At 46.0% G+C, this 24,495-nt stretch overlaps 1 protein-coding gene across 1 annotated transcript in view; it reads left to right on the forward strand.

Annotated features, from left to right (window-relative positions):
* Positions 1 to 24,495, forward strand: part of PKMYT1 (protein kinase, membrane associated tyrosine/threonine 1) — a 387,797-nt gene that overhangs the window by 240,998 nt on the left and 122,304 nt on the right. Inside the window, exon 6 of the mRNA XM_086931706.1 lies at positions 23,395 to 23,660. Within this exon, the coding sequence (XP_086787832.1) occupies positions 23,395 to 23,660 (266 nt within the window). The remainder of the gene's footprint in view (positions 1 to 23,394; positions 23,661 to 24,495) is intronic.

Consider the following 24,495-nt stretch of genomic DNA (forward strand, 5'->3'; position numbering starts at 1 on the left):
CTTTTCTGTTTGGCTCAATGAATCACAAATCCATCCACCTCCAGCCCTGGTGGGTATTTGCCCTTTGAGACCTTCTTTGGTCCTTAGGCGTCCCTCCCCCACCATGTTCACACTGTGATGGAAATGACGCTTTTCTGCTACTGTCCTAGGTGGCACCCAAAATACCCTCGGACCAATCTCCACCAGGTTCGCAATCTGTGACTCTCCCCCTAAGCAGGGCGAGGCAGATTGTGGCGCTTGGCACTCCTTCTGTTTTAAGATCACTCTTCACAACCATCTGGCTTTTTGATTTGAAATCTCATGAAGGAGCTGAGACGACACCCCGGACCATTTTGGCATCCAGGAGGATCACCACTCTCAAGCGTCTGCTGTGGACCAAGGGGCCTTCTCCCAGACGGCAGCTATGCTTCCAACATGGAAATCCACAATTTTTGACCACCACAACCTGCTGGGAGTACTGTACCACCACGCCCCCGCCCGCCCCCTTACTCCACACACCCCACATCGAGCAACCATCCTCTAAGGGCCGAACAGTTATTCTAGAGCATCGGAAACAGACTGCTGGGTCGCAACTGCCTTTGGGCCATGATCTGCACCACTCACAACTTCAGACATAATGCCCAACACCGGAGAAACCATTGAGGCTCACTACTTCGACACGGGCAACTTCCACCTCGGAGCCAAGCTGACATTTGGAGCTTAAAACTTTGGCGTCAAAACAAAAGTATCAGTCGAAGTCCAGAACATAGACATCTGCACGGAAACAATGAGAGCCAAGACCATCGGCGCCCAGCAGCAAGGTCGGCCATGGATTGGGGTCTGTAAGACCTGTTCTTCATAGACTACATGAAGAAATTACACCTGCCAGAAACACCTGATGATCCATCTACATACAAAATGCAAAACAGTTGATGGACAGAATGCAGAACAGTGTCATACATTCACCCCAGTATAGACATCTGTGCCTAAATCCATCGTTTTTTTTGCACTCCACACCACCCCAGTTCAGACATGGCCATATGCAAATCAGCCTTGACCCTGTGCCTCATGGGAACAGTCCAGCCCGAACTGCCAAGCCATGTCTTTCCTGGACCGAAGTCAAGCGTCCTAGGACCGGTTTCTGGCTATCAGCCGTCTTCAGCCAGGCTAGCTTGACTCCAGTGGTGTGGAAAGAACGGGACTCGCGTCTGAGCATACCCGTCCCACTCCGGTCCAGGAAAGACATGGCTTTGCAGTTGGGGCTGGACTGTTCCCATGAGGCACAGGGTCAAGGCTGATTTGCATATGGCCATGTCTGAACTGGGGTGGTGTGGAGTGCAAAAAAACGATGGATTTAGGCCCAGATCTCTGTACTGGGGTGAATGTATGACATTGTTCTGTATTCTGTCCATCAACTGTTTTGCATTTGTCACCCCGAGTGGGATGGGTATGCTCAGACGTGAGTCCCATGCTCTCCACACCACTGGAGTCCAGCTATCCTGGCTGAAGACGGCTGATAGCCAGAAACCGGTCCTAGGATGCTTGATTCCGGTCCAGGAAAGACATGGCTTGGCAGTTCGGGCTGGACTGTTCCCATGAGGCACAGGGTCAAGGCTGATTTGCATATGGCCATGTCTGAACTGGGGTGGTGTGGAGTGCAAAAAACGATGGATTTAGGCCCAGATCTCTGTACTGGGGTGAATGTATGACATTGTTCTGCATTCTGTCCATCAACTGTTGTTTTGCATCCATCTACATACAAGCCAGCTAATCACCAGCCCTCCTGGAACTGCTTCTCAACCATCTAAACTGCAATTATCTATAGAACAAGCCCTGGACAAGCTGCCTCCACCAAAGCAGCGAAAGAAAATGGACAAGGCTACAAGCCCTGTGCCTTTCGCTACTCTACCACCCCTACCTCATCCACAAAACTTACCCTCACCCCCTGCTTCTCCAGCTGACCCTGTATCATACACACCTCAAGGGTCACCTCATTTATATAAAGGATACCGGGCCATGGGGATACCTTTGACATCCCGCTAAAGGATGAACCCTGGGATACCTACTACATTTATCACTCGCTTGGTGTCTGCTCTTCCATTTTGGAGGAACTCACCGACTTAGTCAGCGACCAATACTCTCAAAGTGACAGACAGATATTCTGGGAGACTTCAATCTTCACTGGTGCTCTTTGGAAGACTATGCTTGCCACTTTTCTCTCGGCAAATAATCCCATCCAACACAGCTGTAAAACATGTGCCCTACAGATGTGCCTTACAGTGTGCACTGAAAGTACACACTGTAAGGCACAGCTTTCCAAACTTTTCATGTTGGTGACACACTTTCTAGACATTTTCGACATGGTAAAGCAGTGTAGCGAGCGAGCCTGAACCACCTAAGGGGGTTCAGGGGGGGGGGGGGGGTTCTCAAAGTACAGATGTTACAGGTGAGGTACTGGCTAGTAAGCACTACATCAGGTTACCCGTTGTCTTTTTTCTAAAGCTAACTTTTCAGGTAAAAAGCACCAGCCTCCAAGATCAGCACAAACTTTTTGTTTCCAAATATTTTATTTGCATTTTATAAACGCGAACCAAAAATCTAGTACATCAAAGTTTAACAAGTACTGCAGAGGTGAATAGACTGCTGAAATGGGACCAACCAGCATACCGACTGGTGAAGCCTCAGACAAGCACGTGTGACGCCACAGCCAAACCGAGAATGAGAAAACAAAAGGTGGAGGGGTCAGAGGTCTGTGGACTTGGCATACAGGACTCAGGCTGCAGAGAAAGCTCTGGTAATTGTCTCCTGCCGTTTAGTGACAGACCTGTAGGTATTTAAAAGACCCCCATTAGCATTTATAAAGACGAAAAACACGTCTTTAGAAATGCATTTGGAAGCGCAGCAGCAACACCATCAGCCACACTTCAGAGGCTCCTGTGAAGTATTTACTGAATGCAGTGGAATCCGTTGTAGTGCGCGCTGATTGTAGAAGGAACCATGATGGCCATCTGAAACCTTGGCAGTTGTGCATCATCGCGGGACACACCTATACATGGCAGGCGACACAGTATTGTGTCCCGACAAAGAGTTTGGAAAGCTCTGCTCTAAGGGCTCAATTCTTGACCTTGTTATTTCTAAAGCAGACATGCTTACTATTTCTATCCCTCTTCAGATAGACTGGTCTGACCACTTCCTTATCCCCTTCTCTCTTCACCTTTCACACTTTACAACTCTTGGCCAACCTAAAAGGACTACTACCTGGTTCCGTAACACTAAAAACATTGACCTTGACACTGTGTAATTCTGCTATGCTTTCACTTCCAAAGCTAGACCCGAACTTGGATGTCCATCTTTATCCGGCTTGAGGAGTGTGATAATTAGAGCTTCACGCATGGAGTCTGGAAGGGAATTCGATTCGAGAGCCTCGACAAATACAGAGTGTAGTCTCGGCGCTAGTTCAGTAACGTATGTTTTATAGAAGGAGGTGGTCAGGCCATCTGGGCCAGGAGCTTTATTGGCCGGCATACTCTTAATCACCTGGGCGATGTCTTGTACTGTGACAGTGAGGTCCATGTATTGTCTATGGTTGTTGTTGAACCATACGAGTGCTATGGAGTCAAGAAAGTCTCGCAGTGATGCCGGTGTAGTGGGTTGTCGTGAGGTGTACAGGGTAGCATAGAAGTCTGCGAAGGCGCCCAGCACTGCCTCCTGGCCCATCACAAGGCGTCCGGTGGTATCATAAATAGTGTGTATATAATTTGACTGTGCGCGGGGAGCAATCAGTCTGGCAAGGGTCCTGCTAGGTCTATCTCCTTCCCCATACCTGCGCGCTTCTGCTTGTTTCCCTAGAAACCTCACCTCCCGCTCCGCCTCCTCGTTAAAGGCCAGCAATTTGGTTTTTAGAGCGCCCGCAGTCTCCAACGACGGGTCAGAACTAAACGCAACATCTAGGGCTTTCAGTTCCCCCTCAATTTTAGCTAACTCATCCCTTATGGTACGCAGTACCCCTGCTTTGCGTGCTATACATTGACCCCTGATGACCGCCTTAAAGGCATCCCACACAATAGCCTCAGATGTGGCAGACCCAGCATTCTCAGCAAAGTAGTTATTGATGTCTTCTCTTATCTCTTCTACGAACACAGGGTCTGTGAGCACGTGTGGAGGAAGGCGCCATTGGAATGCCCTATGTGTAGCTCCTGGGGGGTGCAATTCCAACATACATGGAGCATGGTCTGACAATGATCTAGCCATGATATCAACATTCGATACCCATGTCGCAACTTCGGGAGACACCAACCAGAAGTCTAGCCGCGACCATGCATCCTTATGGTAGGTGTAACAGGTCCCCAATTTTGCTCCCGGGTTTCTAGCTCGCCACACATCAGACAGCAGTCCCTCACTCATGATATCAGATATCGCCTGACGCGCTCTAGTGTGCTGCGGCCTGCTTACGCCTCTGCGATCCATGTCATCATTCAACACAATGTTGAAGTCCCCTCCCAACACAACCGACTGACAGTCCAGTAACACAATTTTCGCCCAAACATTTCTGAAAAAATCAGGATCGTCCACATTGGGGCCATAGATTGCAGCTAGGACAATAGGTCGCCCCTGTAATGACCCATGAAGCAGGACATATCTACCCTCCTCATCCCGCACCTGGGAGTACTCCCGCCAATCCAACCCTCTACGAATGAGTATGGCGACTCCCCTCGTATGGAAGAATAAACATGCGCCCATCTGGAATTTTTCAATCGAGCTGAGGGGGCGACATTCAGATGGGTTTCTTGAAGGAAGCACACATCTACATTGTGTCTGGACAACATTCCATGCAGTAAACGGGCCTTCTTGAAGTCCCCAAGGCCCCTAATGTTCCAAGTCCAGAGTTTGATACCTCCCATTAAAGTACTCGACTGTAACCAGCCCCCACCTCATATCCCCGCCCTTTAAGGCCCCTCAGGCACCCAGACGCCATAGTTGCAGACTCAGCACGCAAATACATAGGCATGTGTAGTAGTACATTGCACCAAATACAAACAGAAACTCGCAACTTTTGAATATCCCCCATCCACCCCCCTCCCTCAACAACCCCCCAATTAGGTCGTGACATATCCCAGAAGCATTCACGCAATGCGTGGAAGTACCCCAACATCAACAACAAAGGGAGGCACCCCATGAGGCGTGGTGCGCTCGGCAAACACCCCCGTGTACACGGGGTGGCTACAGTCAAACTTTCAAGTTCCTGGGTCCTGACAGTGTCCCCCACCCCGTAATCCACAAGTGCCAAAGGCAACCATTGTCCCAGCGGAGGCGCGGAGGCTGCAGCCAAAGTTAGCGCAAAGGCGACTCAATGACTTACCCCAAATGAGTCAGTTCAGTAGGAGCATACCTTTGCGAGAGGCCTGTCTAGGTCTTCCAACCCCAATGCAAAAAGTATATTGGCCACCGTGCAGGGTAAGCGTTGTAGAGGTTTCAGTCATTGTCACTGAGTTGCTCCGAGGCTTCCTCAAGTCTTGGCGATTTTCTCCTGGCTCCAGCACATATGTGTTTGGCGAACTTGAGGGCAGATTTGGCGTCAGTGAAGAAGTGAGAGGTGTTTTCGTGATGAACCTTCAACTTCGCCGGGTATAGAAGAGAGTAGGGCACTCCAGCTTGCAGTAGGATCTTCTTTGCTGGTAGGAATTCCTTACGGGCCGCTTGCACCAGGGGGGTGAAATACTGCCACAAGTACGGTTAACTGTAGTGTACTTTTACGTAGGCATGCATGGCTCAGTGTCTCCGGTTTCAGAACTGGAGCCCAGCAGAGCCTCCTTAATCTTCCTTTAGATGGAAAACCTGTTCGAGGCAAATGAGCTGCAGATTGCACACTGCATAGATCGCCACCTAGTGTTGGGCCCGTATGTTTGCAGTTTGTTGTTGTCCTGAAAAGTTCTTTGGAAGTCACGAGATAGGTGACTCCTCCTTAGGACCACATTGCGCATGGGCATTGGCTCCATCCCCAGATTGTGTTTTTCCGCCATCGGGCTCGGATGGGTTTCCTGCGCTCCAGGTTGGAACCGATTTTCCTTTGGTGCGCAATCCTCACCCAGTTCGACGGTATTGTTTCGATCGCTCTACATCGACGCGATTTTCTACCACTTCGAAGTCTTCGATTCCAGTCGTTGACTAAGGCCTTCGGGCCTACCTAGGCATTGCTTTCTGGCTCATGGAAAGAACGCCATTCAAGAAGTGTCCTGAATGTGGGTCGAAGTTTCCCCACACCGACCTACATGAGGTGTGCAACCTTTGCCTCTCACCGGAGCAAAAGGCCAAAGACTGTTCGGCGTGTGCCTCATTCTGCTCCAAGAAAACCATTCGGGACCGACTAGCTCGGAGAACTATGGCTCGCTCGTCGGCTTCGAACACCGACGACATCTTTGAAGAGGGCGTCGACGTGCCAGAACACCAGCACGCCGAAGAGAGTATCGGATCCTCAGATGCCGAAGACTCCGACGTCGAGGACATCACTCCAGCTCAACGGGTCGTAAGTAAGACCTTCGACCCCAACCCTTCCTCGACACCCTCAAAAAGGCTTCGGTCACACCCTCACCTTCGGGCCCGGGTGCACACCGAGACACTGCTTCCCATGCCCCGCCATCGGGCCCGGCAAAGCAGCCCGCTAAACATTCAAGCGGCTCGAGCCAGCCTATTTCCGGTGCGGGCCCTATACAGACACTGAAAAAGAAGCCATCTTCGTCTACTACGCCAACCGTTGCTCCGACACTTAAGCACACGGCGCCGAAGACTGGCAGCGGCTCATCGATGCCGAAACCGCACTCTGAGCCGAGTAAAACCCGCCCAAAGCGCCAGATCCACACGTCTGAGCCGAAAAAACACCCGGAACCGAAAAAACAGGTTCCGCTAAAAGACATCGCCAAAGGGCACGCTCCTAAGCCAAAAGACTCGACACCAGCTATTGACTCTGTGCCGAAAAAACCTACGGAGCCGAAAACTTCGACGCCAAAGGATTTGCCTCACGCAGAAGAACTTTTTACACCGGATCCCAATCAGAAAACTCTTGTAAAGGATCCTAAAACCGGACAATTGACTCTCAGCTCCAAGAAGAGACCACTTGAGGCGCCAACACCTCCTCCACCTCATCATTCACCTACACCATCTACTCATCCAGATGATGATGCAGACACAGATTCTGACGATATAGGTGGAGGTGCACACGACCCAGCAGGCACCAATAGTCCCCCCTCAGTCACCTAATCCATGGGATGATTACAACACCCCTGATGTGCCTTACGTCCCACAAGATGATGTATACCCTTCCAGACCTTCCCCATCAGAGGACACTATAGGGTTTAACCTACTAGTCTAAAGAGTTGCACAATATCATGGGTTGGACTTACACACCGATGCAGTGGAGGAGGATTTCCTATTAGACACTTTTGATAACACACAAAAGTCTACTGCCATTTTACCAATGCTTAAGGGTGTCCTCAAGCACTCAATAGAGGTTTTTAAGGATCCTGTCAGGGCTAGGGTCCTCAATCCTCGCATTGAGGAAAAAAATATATAGCTCCCCCTACAGATCCAGTTTATATTAAAGGTCCAGCACAATTAGATTCTCTAGTAGTGTCTAATGCACGTAAACGTGCTAATTCCCAGACATCTGGTGAGGCCTCACCACCAGGCAAAGAATCTAAGCTCCTTGACGCCTCTGGCAAGCGAACAGCAGCACAAGCAGCTAACATCTGGCGCATTGCCAACACCCAAGCTTGCTGGCAAGATACAACAGGGCACATTACGACGAACTAGAGTCCATAATGCAGCACCTACCAGACAAATACAAAAACAGGGCCAATGAACTCATACAGGAAGGTAAAAATATCATTAATACTTCCATCCATTGTGCCCTAGATGCTGCAGATCCCGCCTCAAGGGCAATCCATTCCAGCACTCTACTACGTAGACATGTCTGGCTACGTATTTCAGGTTTTAAAGCTGAGGTATTGATGAGATACATTTATTTGGCTCAAATGTTTACGTGTCTTTAGAGAAAATTAAAAAAGACACAGATACAGCAAAATCTATGGGAGCCTTGCAGCAGCAATCTCCCACATTGCTTTCGTCGCTCATCATACAGATGCAACACAAGAGGCTACTCCTCAAAGTCCCTCCACTTCCTTCAAAACCCCTGGTCAATCCACATTCACTAAGGGCTACCAGAGAGGGGTTTACAGGGGTAAAAACAACAGAGGCAGAGGCAAAAACAACAACTCCCGCTCTGCCTCTACCCCTACCCAATGACTTTCCTCCCCTATGACTTTCCTCCCCTTCCCCCCCCAACATTCCACTCCTGTGGGGGGAAGACTTCAACAATTCCTGCCTGCCTGGATCAACATCACATCGGACAGGTGGGTGCGACAAATTATTCAGTCAGGTTACTGTCTAGAACGAACATCTACCCCCCCCCCCCCAAAACATACCACGCAAACAGCGTCCAATGTCACAAGAACATCTATCACCGTTAAAGCAAGAAGTAGTATCCCTGCTAGAAAAAAGTGCAATAGAACCAGTTCCTCCGCACCAACAAAACAAGGAGGTTTACTCTCTATATTTTCTGATTCCAAAGGACGGCTCTCTAAGGCCTATTTTAGACCTCAGACCGCTAAATATATACAAACAGACCATTTTCACATGGTCACACTCTAACAAGTCGTTCCGCTCCTGCTGCAAATGACTTCCTGGCTACTCTAGATCTCAAGGACGCATACTTCCACATTCCCGCTCACAGGAAGTATCTCAGATTTGTAATAGACAGGCAGCACTATCAATTCAAAGTACTCCCATTCGGAGTTACAACAGCACCAAGAGTATTCACCAAGTGCTTAGCAGTAGTGGCAGCGCATCTACGAAGACAACACATCCATGTCTTCCAGTACCTCGACGACTGGTTCATAAAAGCCAGCTCATACAATCAATGCGTGGAACACACTCATACCACTATCCAACTGCTCCATAACTTGGGGTTCACAATAAACCTCACCAAGTCTCATCTACAGCCATCCAAAGTACAACAGTACCTCGGTGCCACAATAAACACCTCAACAGCTCTAGCTTATCCCACTCCAGCAAGGATAGCCAGCATGCAAACTCTTCTAACAAAGTTTCAGCTACAACACTCCCTCCCAGCAATAGTATTCATGCAACTCATACGGATGATGGCCTCTTGCATCTTCATAGTACCCCATGCAAGACTTCAGATGCCTCCTCTCCTTGATTGCTTATCACGTCAATGGAACCAGGCTCAAGGTCACTTAACAGACCTAGTGTTGGTAGACATTCAGATTCATCGCTCTCTGCCGTGGTGGAACACCAAAAACCTTTCCAAGGGACGACCGTTCCTAGAGCCAGTTCCTCAGATAATCTTGACTGCGGACGCATCGCTCTCCGGCTGGGGAGCCCACCAACTGCAACACACCATGCAAGGCAGGTGGACACCGCAACAGAAATTACTCCACTTCAATCATCTGGAGTTACTAGCCATATTCCTAGCACTATAAAAGCTTTCCAGAAGCAAGTAGCAAACAAAGCTGTGTTAGTCCGCACAGACCACAGGACCGCAATGTACTACATACAGAAGCAGGGAGACGCACACTCCCTGCAAATCTCTCAACTAGCACAGGACATATGGAGGTGGGCTATACCTCGAAACATATTCCTCCTAGCCCAGCGTGTTCCGGGAGTACAAAATACTATAGCAGATCTGTTAAGTCCTCAAACGCAACAGACCCACGAGTGTGAACTTCATATGCAAGTTCTATAACCATTCTTTCAGATGTGGGGACAATCTCAAATAGACTTATTTGCCACCCACGAAAACGCAAAATGCCCAAGCTTCGCCGCCAGATATCCACACCCACTGTCAAAAGGCAATGCGATATTGATGAATTGATCAAACAGATTTGCGTACGCTTTTCCACCTCTACCACTCATGCCTCTAGTAGTACGCAAACTACAGCAGCATTCTCTGACCCTCATCCTAGTTGCTCCAACGTGGGCCAGACAACCGTGGACACCACACTGCTACAACTGTCTTTGGTACCGCCCCAAAAACTGCACCTGTCTCCTCACCTCTTAACACAGAACCGTGGAGAGATCAGACACCCGGACCCAGCTCAGCTCAACCTTGCGATCTGGCTCCTGAAATCCTAGAATTTGGATATCTGAACCTTCCTCCAGACTGCATGAATGTCATTAAAAAAGCTAGACGTCCAACCACTAGGGCATGTTACGCGGCCAAGTGGAAACGATTTGTGATATATTGTCACAACAACAATATTGATCCCCTAAATGTCTATTCAACACATCATAGGATACTTACTGCATCACCAAAGATGTAACTTAGCCTATACGTCTATTAGACTACATCTTGCTGCAATAGCAGCATATCTGCAAAACCGACATCTGTCTCTGTTCAGAGTGCCTGCCATTAAAGCCTTTATGGAAGGCCTTTAAAGAATAATCCCTCCCAGAGTACCACCTTCACCTGTGTGGAATTTAAACTATTACTTTTCTGCGGAGAGTTAGTGAACTACATGCACTAACCATCCAAGAACCCTTCTTGCAAATGTATCAAAACAAGGTAGTTCTGCGTACTAATCCAAAGTTCTGGCCCAGTCATTTCTCCATTCCATCTCAATCAATCTGTGGAACTGCCTGTTTTCTTCTCGCAACCACAGTCAGTAGCAGAAAAAGCTCTTCACACATTAGATGTCAAAAGAGCATTGCTATACTACATAGAAAGAACTCAACCTTTTCGTAAGACAAAACAACTTTTTTTGTCTTGCTCCCCACCTCACAAAGGTAATCCCATTTCAAAATCTGGGATAGCTAGATGGATTGTTAAATGCATACATATTTGTTACCACAAAGCTAAACGTACGTTATCTGTTCCTCCTAAAGCCCACTCTACAAGAAAAATAGGGGCTTCAATGGCATTTTTAGGGAACATTCCCCTAGATGACATCTGCAGAGCAGCTTCATAAACAAAGTGGAATCCACTTGGATAGTGATGGTGATCCCTACAGTGGTGGGGAGCACACAGTGTTGTTAAAATACCCCTCACACACTAACAGGCCCCTTGGTGTCATGCTTCATCATCGGGGTCTTCGCACCCCTCTACGGGAAGCGGCGTGCTACGACCGACGACTACGTGGGAGCACTATTCTTGGACTATGTGTGGGTGTGTGTGTGGGGAATTGAATGTACGTGAGTGGTGGGTTAAGTGATGGTTAAAAAATACCTAGCTCGTGGGGTGAAAAATAGACTTTTATTAAGCCCCCGGCTGGTATCATTAAAAGGGGTGCAGTGGGAGGTTGTTAGTGTATAATTATGTACATCAACCTCATATGTGTGTCTACATGAACATGTTTCGGAGTGAAAAACTCCTTCTTTAGGACTGGGTTTGCACAAAGATCCCCACCTTACTCACATGGATGTAAATGTAAAAGTGTATTCTACAAAAAGGAAGTGAACTACAGGCGATATGTACCTAATAGGTAGTTCAAAGTCGTAGTCTCTCCTCGTCAAATTGGCGTATATTAAAGACTTTTTGATATTGATTACAATGCTCCATGAGCCTTTTACGTGTATTGGGGGGTTTTCTTCTGGACCAACCTACCTCGAGTGAAATCACACCCGACCACTGTGCACTGTTGCAAAACTATTTTAGTTTATTTTCCACTTCTTTTTCGATATTTAATTTTCAAAATCGGTTTGAGTTTATAAGCAAGACTTTTCAATTCATTACATTGAAAACATCATTCTCGATTGTTGCAATTATTTACACATTGATACACTTAGCAGCAAAATTTGTACAATGAACAAAACATGACAAATTATCCATTTCATTATTCATTGGGATGACCGATGCATTTCGAGCCTGATGAGGCTCTTCCTCCGGGGCCTGAAATCTGAACAGATAGAAACATATGTTTTAGAAAACAGATCGTTACATTTGGGACCAAGCATTTGCGTGTGATTTGTGTAAGTGCTCAGGCTAAGAAAAACCTCCACCTCATGACCACGTGATTCGTGTGAAATCTGCTTACCCTATCTCTTCGTGGCGCAAACAAAGTTCTGAAAAATGCAAAGAGTATGCCATATAAATATCATGCCAGTGCCGAAAACCGAACTAAAATGAATGACAACAGGGAGCGCTTCGGAGAAAATGAACTCAGCCTCGTAGAAAAATGCTGCGTTAGTCAATTCTACAAGAAAAAACACGGACATCAGTAAACTGAATTCTCCTAAACAACCTCTTGTAAAACCGCTAGGCAGAATGCATACCTTGGTGGTTCAACGGATGAACTCTTCTGCCGTATCAACTCGCGTAGCGTTTGCCAAAGGGTTGTATACACAGGCAAGACTGTCGGCTTTACGTAACGTAACCTCTGAGTAATGGCCAATCAAAGTGGGAGATACCCATGATGTCAGCAACAAACGACTAGAGCGTACCATGCTCAGTACACACGGCTCAACTTCCTGACTCCTACCCTCACATGTGACCTGGTTCCGCTGTGTGCACCAATCTGGTGTTCACTCCGATGATACCGCGTTCTCGGGGAAATGATGAAAAACAATCAAATGACTCTGGTGCGTGTGACGCGACAGAGAATGATGAGATAAAATGAAAGAAGGTGAAAGTGGTTCCGTGTTTCATGCTGTGAAGTGTCTCTAGAGTGAAACGGACAATGAAAGACTTTGACGATCAACCATAAATACATTCATATACACTTGGTGCTCATGTTAATGAATCTTTACAGAAAACATGAAAAATCATTTTTTTCATTTAACCCCTTGGGATCTTGTGTCCCTAATCTTTTGATCCAGTAAATTTCTCTCTGTAGGAGAGATCTAGTTAGGTCTGTACCTTCAAAGTGTTCAACTTTTTCTAAGACTGAAAACTGCAGTTGGGCTATGCTGTGCTTGGCCTCTAACCAGTGGACTGCTAATGGACTCTTGGTAGATTGGTTTCTGATTGTACTTTTGTGTTCAGAAATTCTGATTTTTAGTTTGCGTTCTGTTTTGCCAACATAAAGTTTCCCGCATGGGCACTTGATGTAGTAAATCAGAATATTGGAATTGCAATCTGCGTTATAAAATAGAGGTATAGTTTTGCCTGTTTGCGGATGATGTATAGATGTTCCTATGATAACATTATTGCAGTGTAATTGCCGCATCTTTTCATCCCTTTATAAGAGGAGATCTTTTTCAGTTTGGGTCCTAGTAGTTCTTTCAAATTTTTTGACCTGGTGTAAGCGAAAATGGGTTTTTGATCAAAGATTCCGTTGAATTCTCCTTCATTTTGCAAAAGTGGCCAATGTCGGTTCACAATGTTCTTGATCTTTTGAGAACTTGTGGAGAATTTTGCGACAAATACATGTCGTTCCGTTTTTTGTTTCACTTTTTGTTGCAACAGATTTGCCCTGTCATATGCTTTGATGCGTTCTCTTGTCTTGACCAAGATGTCTTTCGGATATCCTCTCTTCGTATTTGCTTTGTTGTATGTCTAGATGTTTTTCCAGGTCTGAATTCTTAGAACAGATTCTTTTGATCCTCATGAATTGCGAAAGGGGTAAATTGTTTTTCAAGTTTTGAGGGTGGAAACTTTGAAACAGTAATGCGTTGTTTACATCGGTGTCTTTTCGAAAAACTTCTGTGTGTAATTCTGAATTTTCTAAACAGATTGCCACATCTAAAAAAGAAATCCTCTTTCAGATACCATTTTGTCATCTCATCAAACAAGAATTTTGAATAAAGGTTTAGGATTTGTTCCCACTTATACCACCAACCATCTTGATTGTGAAGTTTCACTTTTCAAGTTTATGAGGGTGCTAAAATTGAGACATTTTTTCACCAATGTTGTTCCCGCAACATCACAAAAAGAAGAGACTGAATTCTTGGAATTTCGTCCTAAGTCAAAGTTTCAAGCACCGGTTTCCCATAAGATCTTAGATGCTTTTGAGAGATCTGTACGCAATGACATCCAGAAAATCAACTTACAAAGGGGCAAAAAGAAAAACCTATCTGTTCAAGATAGAAATATCTTGAAATCATTGCAAGACAATCCAGCCATCTCAATTCAAAAAGCAGACAAAGGTGGAGCAATTGTTGTGATGAATAAAAAATTCTATATTGATAAGGTGGAAGAACATGTTTCAGACAGATTCACGTACTTACCATTAGACAGAGAACCAACAAACAAACTCAAAATTACCTTACAAACCATCCTGGAAAAATCTTTGGAACTGGGACATATCACCCCAATCACCAAACAGTTCTTGACAGTGGAACACCCGAGGAGACCACGTCTCTACATGCTCCCAAAGATACACAAGAGCTTAAATAATCCTCCCATGAGACCAATAGTAACAGGGTGCGGTACCATCTTCGAACCCCTTGGGCATTACATAGACAAATTTCTACAACCCTTTGTACAACAGTGGCCTTCATATGTCAAAGACACCACCGATTTCTTACTGAAATTACAAGCTGTTACTATAAACAACAGGATGTTACTCTGCACTATAGATGTAAAATCATTGTATAGTCGTTTGTTGCTGACATCATGGGTATCTCCCACTTTGATTGGCCATTACTCGGAGGTTACGTTAAGTAAAGCCGACAGTCTTGCCTGAGTATACAAACCTTTGGCAAATGCTACGCGAGTTGATACGGCAGAAGAGTCCATCCGTTGAACCACCAAGGTATGCATTCTGTCTAACGGTTTTACAAGAGGTTGTTTAGGAGAATTCAGTTTACTGATGTCCGTGTTTTTTCTTGTAGAATTGACTAACGCAGCATTTTTCTACGAGGCGGAGTTCATTTTCTCCGAAGCGCTCCCTGTTGTCATTCATTTTAGTTTGGTTTTCGGCACTGGCATGATATTTATATGGCATACTCTTTGCATTTTTCAGAACTTTGTTTGCGCCACGAAGAGATAGGGCAAGCAGATTTCACACGAATCACGTGGTCATGAGGTGGAGGTTTTTCTTAGCCTGAGCACTTGCACAAATCACACACAAATGCTTGGTCCCAAATGTAACGATCTGTTTTCTAAAATATGTTTCTATCTGTTCAGATTTCAGGCCCCGGAGGAAGAGCCTCATCAGGCTCGAAATGCATCGGCCATCCCAATGAATAATGAAATGGATAATTTGTCATGTTTTGTTCATTGTACAAATTTTGCTGCTAAATGTATCAATGTGTAAATAATTGCAACAATCGAGAATGATGTTTTCAATGTAATGAATTGAAAAGTCTTGCTTATAAACTCAAACCGATTTTGAAAATTAAATATCGAAAAAGAAGTGGAAAATAAACTAAAATAGTTTCGCAACAGTGGTCGGGTGTGATTTCACTCGAGGTAGGTTGGTTCAGTTTTTGGCCCGTGAGGACAAATGGGCTACCACTGTTGCACGCGTAGATCAGTCACATAGAAAGTGTTAAACTTAAGACTCACAAAACGTTCAAATAATTAAATAGGTGTGCTTCTCCCCAGCATTCATTTTAGTAGGGTTTTCATCTGGCCCAATTTGTAGCGATGGTTATTCAGGAGACGATCTGTCCTCTTCCCCTCAACGCGGCTCCGCTGATAATGCTGATTATCAGCTACAAATTGTATAGGAAGTATAATACACTTTTACATTTACATCCATGTGAGTAAGGTGGGGATCTTTGTGCAAACCCCGTCGTGAAGGAGTTTTTCACTCCGAAACATGTTCATGTAGACGCACATATGAGGTTGATGTACATAAATATACACTAACAACCTCCCACTGCACCCCTTTTAATGATACCAGCCGGGGGCCTAATAAAAGTCTATTTTTCACCCCACGAGACAGGTATTTTTTAACCATCACTTAACCCACCACTCATGTACATTCAATTCTCCACACACACCCACACATAGTCCAAGAATAGTGCTCCCACATAGTCGTCTGTCGTAGCACGCCGCATCCCGTAGAGGGGTGCGAAGACCCCGATGATAAAGCATGACACCAAGGGGCCTGTTGGTGTGTGAGGGGTATTTTAACAACACTGTGTGCTCCCCACCACTGTAAGGATCACCATCACTATCTAAGTAGATTCCACTTTGTTTATGAAACTCATTTGGGGAGACTGAATCCACTGTTCTCTCCCTCCCTCCTTTGTTACAATTATTATCTGCAGAGCAGCTACATGGGCTACACCGCACACATTCACAAAACACTATTGTGTAGATGTGCAAACAAAACAGCAAGCAAATGTGGGCCAGGCTGTTCAAAAAACATACTGCAACAGATAGGGGTGGTCGCCGCTAAGAGTGGGTACTGCTATACAGTCTATGCACAGTGTTCAATCTGGAGCTCATATGCCTCGAACGGAAAATGCTACTTACAAGTATGCATCTTTTCTTGGCATGTAGAGCAGCAGAGTTGCACCCGCCTCCCCGACTACCCTTTTCTGTTCCAGTATTATCTTAATTAGATACAAATTACATAAGCATCCTTCCTTTTCTTACAAAGCTCCATCATTTCCCTAATCGCGAAAAACAATCTGGGGATAGAGCCAACACCCATGCGCAATGTGGTCCTAAGGACGAGTCACCTATCTCGTGACTTCCAAAGAACTTTTCAGGACAACAACAAATTGCAAACATCCGGGCCCAACACTAGGAGGCGATCTATGCACAGTGTGCAATCTGCACAGTGTGCAACTCTGTAGTTCTACATGCCAAGAAGAGATGCATACTGGTAAGTAGCATTTTCCTTTGGCCCACGGTTGGATACTTTATTAGAAAAAAACTAAAGCAATGGGTGTCCTTCAAACCCCTTCCCGTTGCATGTCCTTTAACCTCTCATCATACTGTGGAAGTTGCAGAACCACTTCTCCCGAAACCTCCACATCATATTGGTGGCCACAAGCCCAAAACATCTCTCCCAGGGGTTAATTTTGAGGCTGCTACAGAGGAAACCATTCAAAGGGCAGAAGTAAATATGGATCCCCCAAAGGATCTGCCACCACCAATAAGCCTTGACTTACCTCTCATTCCTCCCCATCTCCCATTCCTCCGAATCATATAACATCATTCGAGGGTAATCTCCAAAGATTCCATCACGCTTGGCGGAACATCTCCCCCGACCAGTGGTTGTTGAGTATTATCCAACATGGTTATTGTCTGGAGCTCACTTCCACACCTCCCATCATTCCACCTCGCAAGCACAAACTCTCCCCACAACATCAGAAGTTACTCAGGGAAGAGGTCCAATCGCTCTCCAAAAAGGTGCCATTGAACCCGTCCTTCTCCTGGCTATGGGAGTTTACTCGCTATACTTCCTTATACCTAAAAAGGACAGGTCCCTCAGACCAGTTTCGAATCTCAGGCCACTAAATGAATACCTTCTCTCAGAGCACGTCATTCTTCAGGATGTTATCCTGTTACTACAACAAGGCGACTTCATGGCTGCACTACACCTCAAGGACGCCTATTTTCACATTTCAATCCATCCGGCACATAGCAGGTTCCTCAGATTTGTAGTAAGTGGACAGCTTTATCTATTTAAGGTGCTCCCTTTTTGGAGTCCCTAGCGCACCCAAGCTTTGCGGTGGTTACTGCTTACCTACGCAGACAGGGCATCCACAGGTTTCCCTGTGTAGATGATTGGCTTGTCAAAAGTATCACTAGTTTACAATGTCAACAACACATTAGACTCATCAATCTACTTCATGAACTAGGCGTTATCATGAACGCTTTAAAATCTCATCTCCAACCCTTCATATCCACCTTATCTAGGGGCAATTCTCAATTCAGAGATGACCCTGCCCATATGCTGCCAGGATACAATCCTTTCAAGCACGCATTTCTCCATTTCAACCCAATCAACAAGTTCCAGTCCGGACAGTTGTGTGTGTCTCCTAGGCAAGATGGCCTTATGCTTTGCGATAGTAGCTCATGCCAGGTTAAACATGTGTTTATTACAGGAGTCTTAGCGCTCCAATGGTCTCCAGCGGAGGGTCAACAGTAAGATCTAGTGTTGGTCTGCCGTCAAACATGCCACTCTCTGCAATGGTGGAACACCAAAACACTTGTTTAAAAGGATGGTCATTCCAAGACCCAGTTACGCAGAGCACCAGAACAACGGACGCCTCCCACAAGGGATGGGGACCTCGGTCACAAATTTAACAGTCCAAGGTCAGTAGATCCACAGTCAACTATTTCTCCACATAAATCACCTACAACTACTAGCTGTTCACCTTGTGTTGAAAGCTTTTCTTCCCCACCTGATAGGCAAGTAGTCTTCATCAAGACGGACGGCATGACAGATGACAGCTATGTATTACCTTTAGAAACAAGGGGGTACCAGATCCCCTCCCTGCTCTTGCACCTGGCCCAGAACATTTGGAAATTGGCTCTCCATCACAAGATCCATCTCTTGGCAGGAAAACTTGCCAGGAGTAAACAGGTTTGCTCACTCTCCTCAACAGGTTTCAGCAACAAGTCCATGAGTGAAAACTCAACCTGTAAGTTCTCCACCACTGCTTTCAATGGTGGGGACTACCAGACATAGACCTTCGCCACAGCAGAAAACGCAAAATGCTCAAACTTTGCTTCCAGTTTCCCTCAGTTCAAGGGCAATGAACTATGAATGAGTTAGTCAGGAATATTTGCTTACACTTTTCCTCCTCTCCCTCTACTTCTGTTTGTGGTTCAAAACCTTCATCCGACATCTCACCCATATACTGGTGGCACTCACATGGGCACGACTGCCATGTTTCACCACCCTGCTCGATGTCTCAGTGGTCCACACCAGACACTCCCCAACAGGCAGGACCTGCTCACACAGAACCATGGAGAAATCAGTCACTCAGATCTCAGATCTCTCAAACTTGCAATCTGGCTCCTGAGGTCATAGAATTTGAATGCCTTAATCAGCAGCCAGAATGCATGGATATTCTCAGAGGGGAGCAGGCGTACTACTCGTGCCTGTCATGCTGCTAAATGGAAAAGATTTGTTCATTATTGTCATTTCAAACATATTGATCACTTGGCAGCCAAAATACAAGACACTGTCTGCTACCTCTTTCACTCACAAACTTCTGGCTTAACTTTCACATCCATAAGACTACCCCCTAGCGGCTGTAGCTGCTTATCTTCAGAACAGGAAACACGTTTCCCTATTCCGAATTCCTATCATTATAGTCTTCATGGAAAGTCTTAAGAGCCATTCCTCCTCGGGTCCCGCAATCCCCGGCATGGAACCTTAACATTGTATTAACAAGATTAATGGGCCCTCCATTCGAGCCCCTCCACTCCTGCTCCCTCCAGTTTCTATCCTAGAAGGTAACCATTGTGGTCGCCATCACCTCTTACACGCCTCAGTGAGCTTCAGTTACTAAACTTAGAAGAACCCTTCTTCCAAATAAATAGAGATAGGGTTGAGTTCCACACCAACCTAAAGTTTCTCCCTAAGGGGATTTCACATTTTCACCTTAGTCAATCTATTGAACTTCCTGTGTTTTTCCCTCAACCTGATTTGGTTGCGGAACAGGCTCTCCATACATTGTTAAACGAGTCCTCATTTACTATATTGACAGAACTAAATCTTTTAGAAATTACAACAGCTTTTCATTGCTTTCTCCATACCCCATACAGGGAAGCCATTTCTAAATCGGGCATTGCTAAATGTATTGTTAAATGCATCCAGACATGCTATGCGAAAGCTAAAAGGACCTGATCTATCCCTCCTAGATCTCGGTCCACCAGGAAAAATGGAACCTTCATGGCCTTTCTTAGAAATATCACCCTTGCTGATATTTGTAAGGCACCTTCTTGGTCCACACCACATACTTTTACAAAACATTATTGTGTGGATGTACTGGCTTGCCAACAAGCCAATGTTGGACAGGCAGTTGTGCGTACACTTTTCCAAACCCATGATACTCCTACAGGCTAGCCGCCACTATTTAGGGAGGACTGCTTTACAGTCTATGCACAGCATGTGTATCTACAGCTACGTAAATTGTTGCCCAGTAAGCATTTGTTTGTGGCATGTAGTGCTGTAGATTCACATGCACCCACCCTCCTCCCCGAGGCCTGTGTTAGTTGCAGTCAATTTAATATTTCTTACTTCGCCTTTGCATAGACCTCTCTATACTACACTTCACTTTATACTTCATCCTCACGTGCCATGCAGGAAAACATCGATGATCATGCGCATTACCAGCAAGAGGAGGGGGTCACAATATCTTGTGACTCGGAAGGCTTCCTTGGAAGAAAAACAACTTGCACACATCCAAGCCCAACACTTGATGGCAGGATAATGCACATCCTGTGAATCTCCCGCACCTTATGCCACGAACAGATGCCTACTGGATAAGTATCGTTTTCCTCTCCAGCCACAATTGTGTAAAAAGAAAGTTGCAATTGAAAAAAAGATTCAATGAGACAAAAGTCTGAGATCTTTCTGGTAGACAAATCTGCATAATGGAGACACATATACCATTCTTGGGTAGGTGGATATGGTTTGAAAAGTGTTGGTGTCTGCAGAACCTAGTCTTTAGAGTCTGGAAAACAAAGACTCTGGCTTAGATTCTGCCATGAAGGAGGTGGGCTCAAAAGTGCAGATTCTTCTCTCATCTACTCCAAACTCCTGACACGCATACAGGGGGATATATCAAGATGGAGACAACAACCGCTCTCGTGGTTGGGCCGCGTGGCCGCGGTCAAGATGTCTGTTACCGAAAGTGTTCTACCTGTTTCAGACCATCCCAGTCACCCCCCTCTGGGCATGCTTAAAAAGTTGCAAGACACCATACTAAAGTTCATCTGGGCTAATAAACGCCCCCGGCTCAGACGAGATCTGGTCACCAGAACAACGGCGGAAGGCTGACTGGGGGTACCGGACCTTGAGCGCCATTTTCAAGCAACACAGTTGAGCTACTTCCTGGAATGGTCCCGGCCACTCTCTGAAAAGCGCTGGCTTTTTCAGGACAGAGCAATGACGGGTACCCCGCTGTGGAGAGTCCCCTTTCTAGCGCGAGCAGACAGACCAGACTACCTCAAAAAGTCGCCCATCACTAAAACACTTCTCCAGGTATGGGATGCGGTAGCGGTCCCAAAAGGTCTGACATCCTTCCCGTCACCAATGACGCCCCTGCTAGATAACACGGCGTTTCCCCCTGGGATGCCCCAGGCTCATTTTCCCAATGGCCGCAGATCGAGTGCTGTTCCGCCGGACACTTATTCGACCTGCAGGGCTTCATGACGTTAGATACGATAAAAGAAACATACAGACTTGACAAACCGCACCAATATCAGTACTTTCAATTGCGGCACTGGCTCACACATAAAGACGTTGAACCCCTCGTCGGCCGTCCCGTCACCCCATATGAGAAATGGCTCCTCACTAAATCCAAAGATTCGAAGGCCATTACAGAACTATACAAACTACTGGCCCCCACACCACCCTCGATGAGATCAGCGGGTCAGAAACGGTGGGAGAAGGAACTGTGACGCGTGCTTTCTGATAAAGAATGGCAAGACATCTATTATCGGGCACATCACACAGCTAGAAATACAGCCAGCAGAGAATCGGCGGTGAAGGTGGCCTATTACTGGCACCTGACGCCGGAACGTCTACATCAAGGCAACCCTCGAAGAGATCCCACATGTTGGAGAGGGTACGGACAAACGGGTACCATGATGCACATACTGTGGGAATGCGTGGAGGTGAAAGAATACTGGGAGGGCGTACTTAGGGACATCGACACTCACTTTGAGACGGAGCTTCCCCGCTTCCCGGCATACACGATCCTTGGGCTCCCCAACAGTCTTATGTTTCCACTCAAATCCATGAGAGGGAACCAGATGGGGTTAGCATTAGGAGCTGCGACACAACACATCCTCTCCCTATGGGGAATGTCAAGGAAACCCACACACACAGGGTGGTTGCATCGACTGTGGTACATAATTGGGATGGAGAGAATCCAAGCCTCACTCACACAAACTTCCGATACTTTCAAGGACATATGGCAGCCTATGCGTACCCTGCTCACCCAAGAATTCAATGAACTCACATGCCCCAAATACCTAAGGGTCCTTAGACTCTCTGATGATTTCCACAAAAGGACAGCACAGGAGAAACACGCGGCCTAGACTGGGGCCCCCCCCAAGCATATGCTACGGTTGAACACACCGAGGGGAGGAGGGTGGGGGGAGGAGGGGTGCAGGAGGGAAGGGAAGGTTGGGGTGGGCCACAGGCGGGGCATGGGTAGGAGGGTTTCAGCTAGCAATGTTTATTTAGATTCCCATCATACGAGCTTACATGGACACAGGACAGTAGTCCCCAAACCCCAGGAGTCCGGGGTATTTGCACTGCACCGATTGGGGAATCGAATGCAAGGTTATAATGATTTACATACTGTATTGTATTGCTTGGCTGAAACCAATAAAAACAAATTTGATCCAAAAAAAAAAGTGCGGATTCTGAAGAACCTTGTTAGTTGTTTAGAGGAGTAGAGCGGTCAGACCTATTTCAGTGGGAGAGTGTCTGGGGCAGTGTTGGTGCTGGAGAATGTTAGAGACCGTGGAGGCAGAGTGCTCACATAGGTCTTGGTATATCGTGCTATAATCCAAGAGGTGCAAAACACACAAGGTGATGGACGGAATGTTGCACACTGGCAAAACATTCACCCCCAGTCACAGATCTGGATTTAATCTATCGTTATTTTGCTCGCCACCCCAGTTCAGACATGGCCATATGCAAATCAGTCTTGACCCTGTGCCTCATGGGAACAGTCCAGCCCGAACTGCCAAGCCATGTCTTCCCTGGACCGAAATCAAGCATCCCAGGACCAGTTTCTGGCTATCAGCCAGGATAGTCAGAGGTGTCGATCACAGATCACAAATGTAGATAGGGTAAACTGCATGATGGCAAGCTGATAGTGAGACAGGACCATTACTATGGTTATCAACCAGGTACCTTCAGGGCCCCATTTTGAGAAATGCAGGTGGGTCCTCCTCTACCGAGATTTATGCTCATCAGCAACATCTGTTGAATGGTGCTTCAGATGACATTGCCAGAATTAAAAAACTGAGAGTGGGACAATATGATAACACACTTTATATTCCTCACCCATCCCCCCCATAGCAAAGTATCTGAATCCAGGGTGTATAGCCTCTTTGGAAAGGTAAGTGTTCCTTATGGCACAGTGTCTGAACAACATTTGCAAGCTACAATTTCTAGTCCTTATTAATTCTCATTCTGCCTACAAGAAGAGGGTATTCTTGATAACTTAACGTTTGCTCAATGCACTCACTGTATATTTTGTCTGGGCCTCTTCGGCTAATCATCATAGTCTCTTTACCTTGCCTTACAGTTCCTGCTTTCCTTTTTCTGTCTATTGTTGAACTACATAAGAAGCCCACTACTCTGGATCCTGGGTCGAAAAGAAAGCACCAGCCGACCTTCTTCCCCTGTCCCCACTCCCCCAGGGGACTGTAGCATTTCTAGTGACTTAGAGGACGACAGCCTTATTGAAGATGTATTTGAGCTGCCACTAATGTCTGGATCTGCCAGCTTACTGCGTTGCAGCTTGACTTACCCTGGAGAAATGGACGACCAGGACTTCATCATCAATAACAAGTATTTGGATTTACCCATTCCTTGTTTCTGGCATTCATTCCCACCCCACATGATTTTTTAAAGATTTCCCTTGTAAACCCGCTTTAAGTTGTTTTCATGCAATGTAATGTACTATAATGATTTTTTTTGTGTGTCAATTATGAGGTTCAGTTTAACAAGCAGTCACCCTTCCATTAATGATGGAATGGACAGGGCAAGTGTTTGTGAGAGAGGAAAAGAGATCTAAGTGTTTGCAGTTTCTGCTGTGAGTCTTTATTGATCACTGAATATCTCTGTCCACCTGTGGGATCTTGGAACACCTTTAAAGAGATCAAAAGAATATTTCGAATTGGATACAAAATACTATGCCTATGTGAAAGCAACATTATATTTCTAAAATTGTAATTTAATGAGCGGGATAACAAACCTCAAGAAACTTACTATAAAACAAAAATATGTTTAAAGCACATTTAGCAGCCAGGCTAACCATCTTAATTTTACCCCTTTTCATAAACAAAATCAAAGCACATAGTATCCACGCAGGCAGAAGCAAATAGTTTTCACAGACACACAGGACAAAGAGTACTATCACTTTAGGGCAGCCAGTGGGCACTGTGGTGTCGGTATGCAACGCAGTGGTATTTGGCACATCAGTTCTTTTATTTGGCTATGTGAGTAAGAACCGCTAACCTTGTGCACTTTCATCTGATTTGTCAAATTAAAAAAACATTTTGTACTCTTAACAATAAATCTTATGACCCTTTACTCATGGGCATAGATTCACCTAAATGACAGGGGTAGCAGAAGCGACATCACATACTGTTTGACCTTAATGACATCACATGACTTTTGACCT

This window comes from Lissotriton vulgaris, chromosome 7 (genome assembly GCF_964263255.1).
Source record: "Lissotriton vulgaris chromosome 7, aLisVul1.2, whole genome shotgun sequence".
Taxonomy (NCBI): Eukaryota; Metazoa; Chordata; class Amphibia; order Caudata; family Salamandridae; genus Lissotriton; species Lissotriton vulgaris.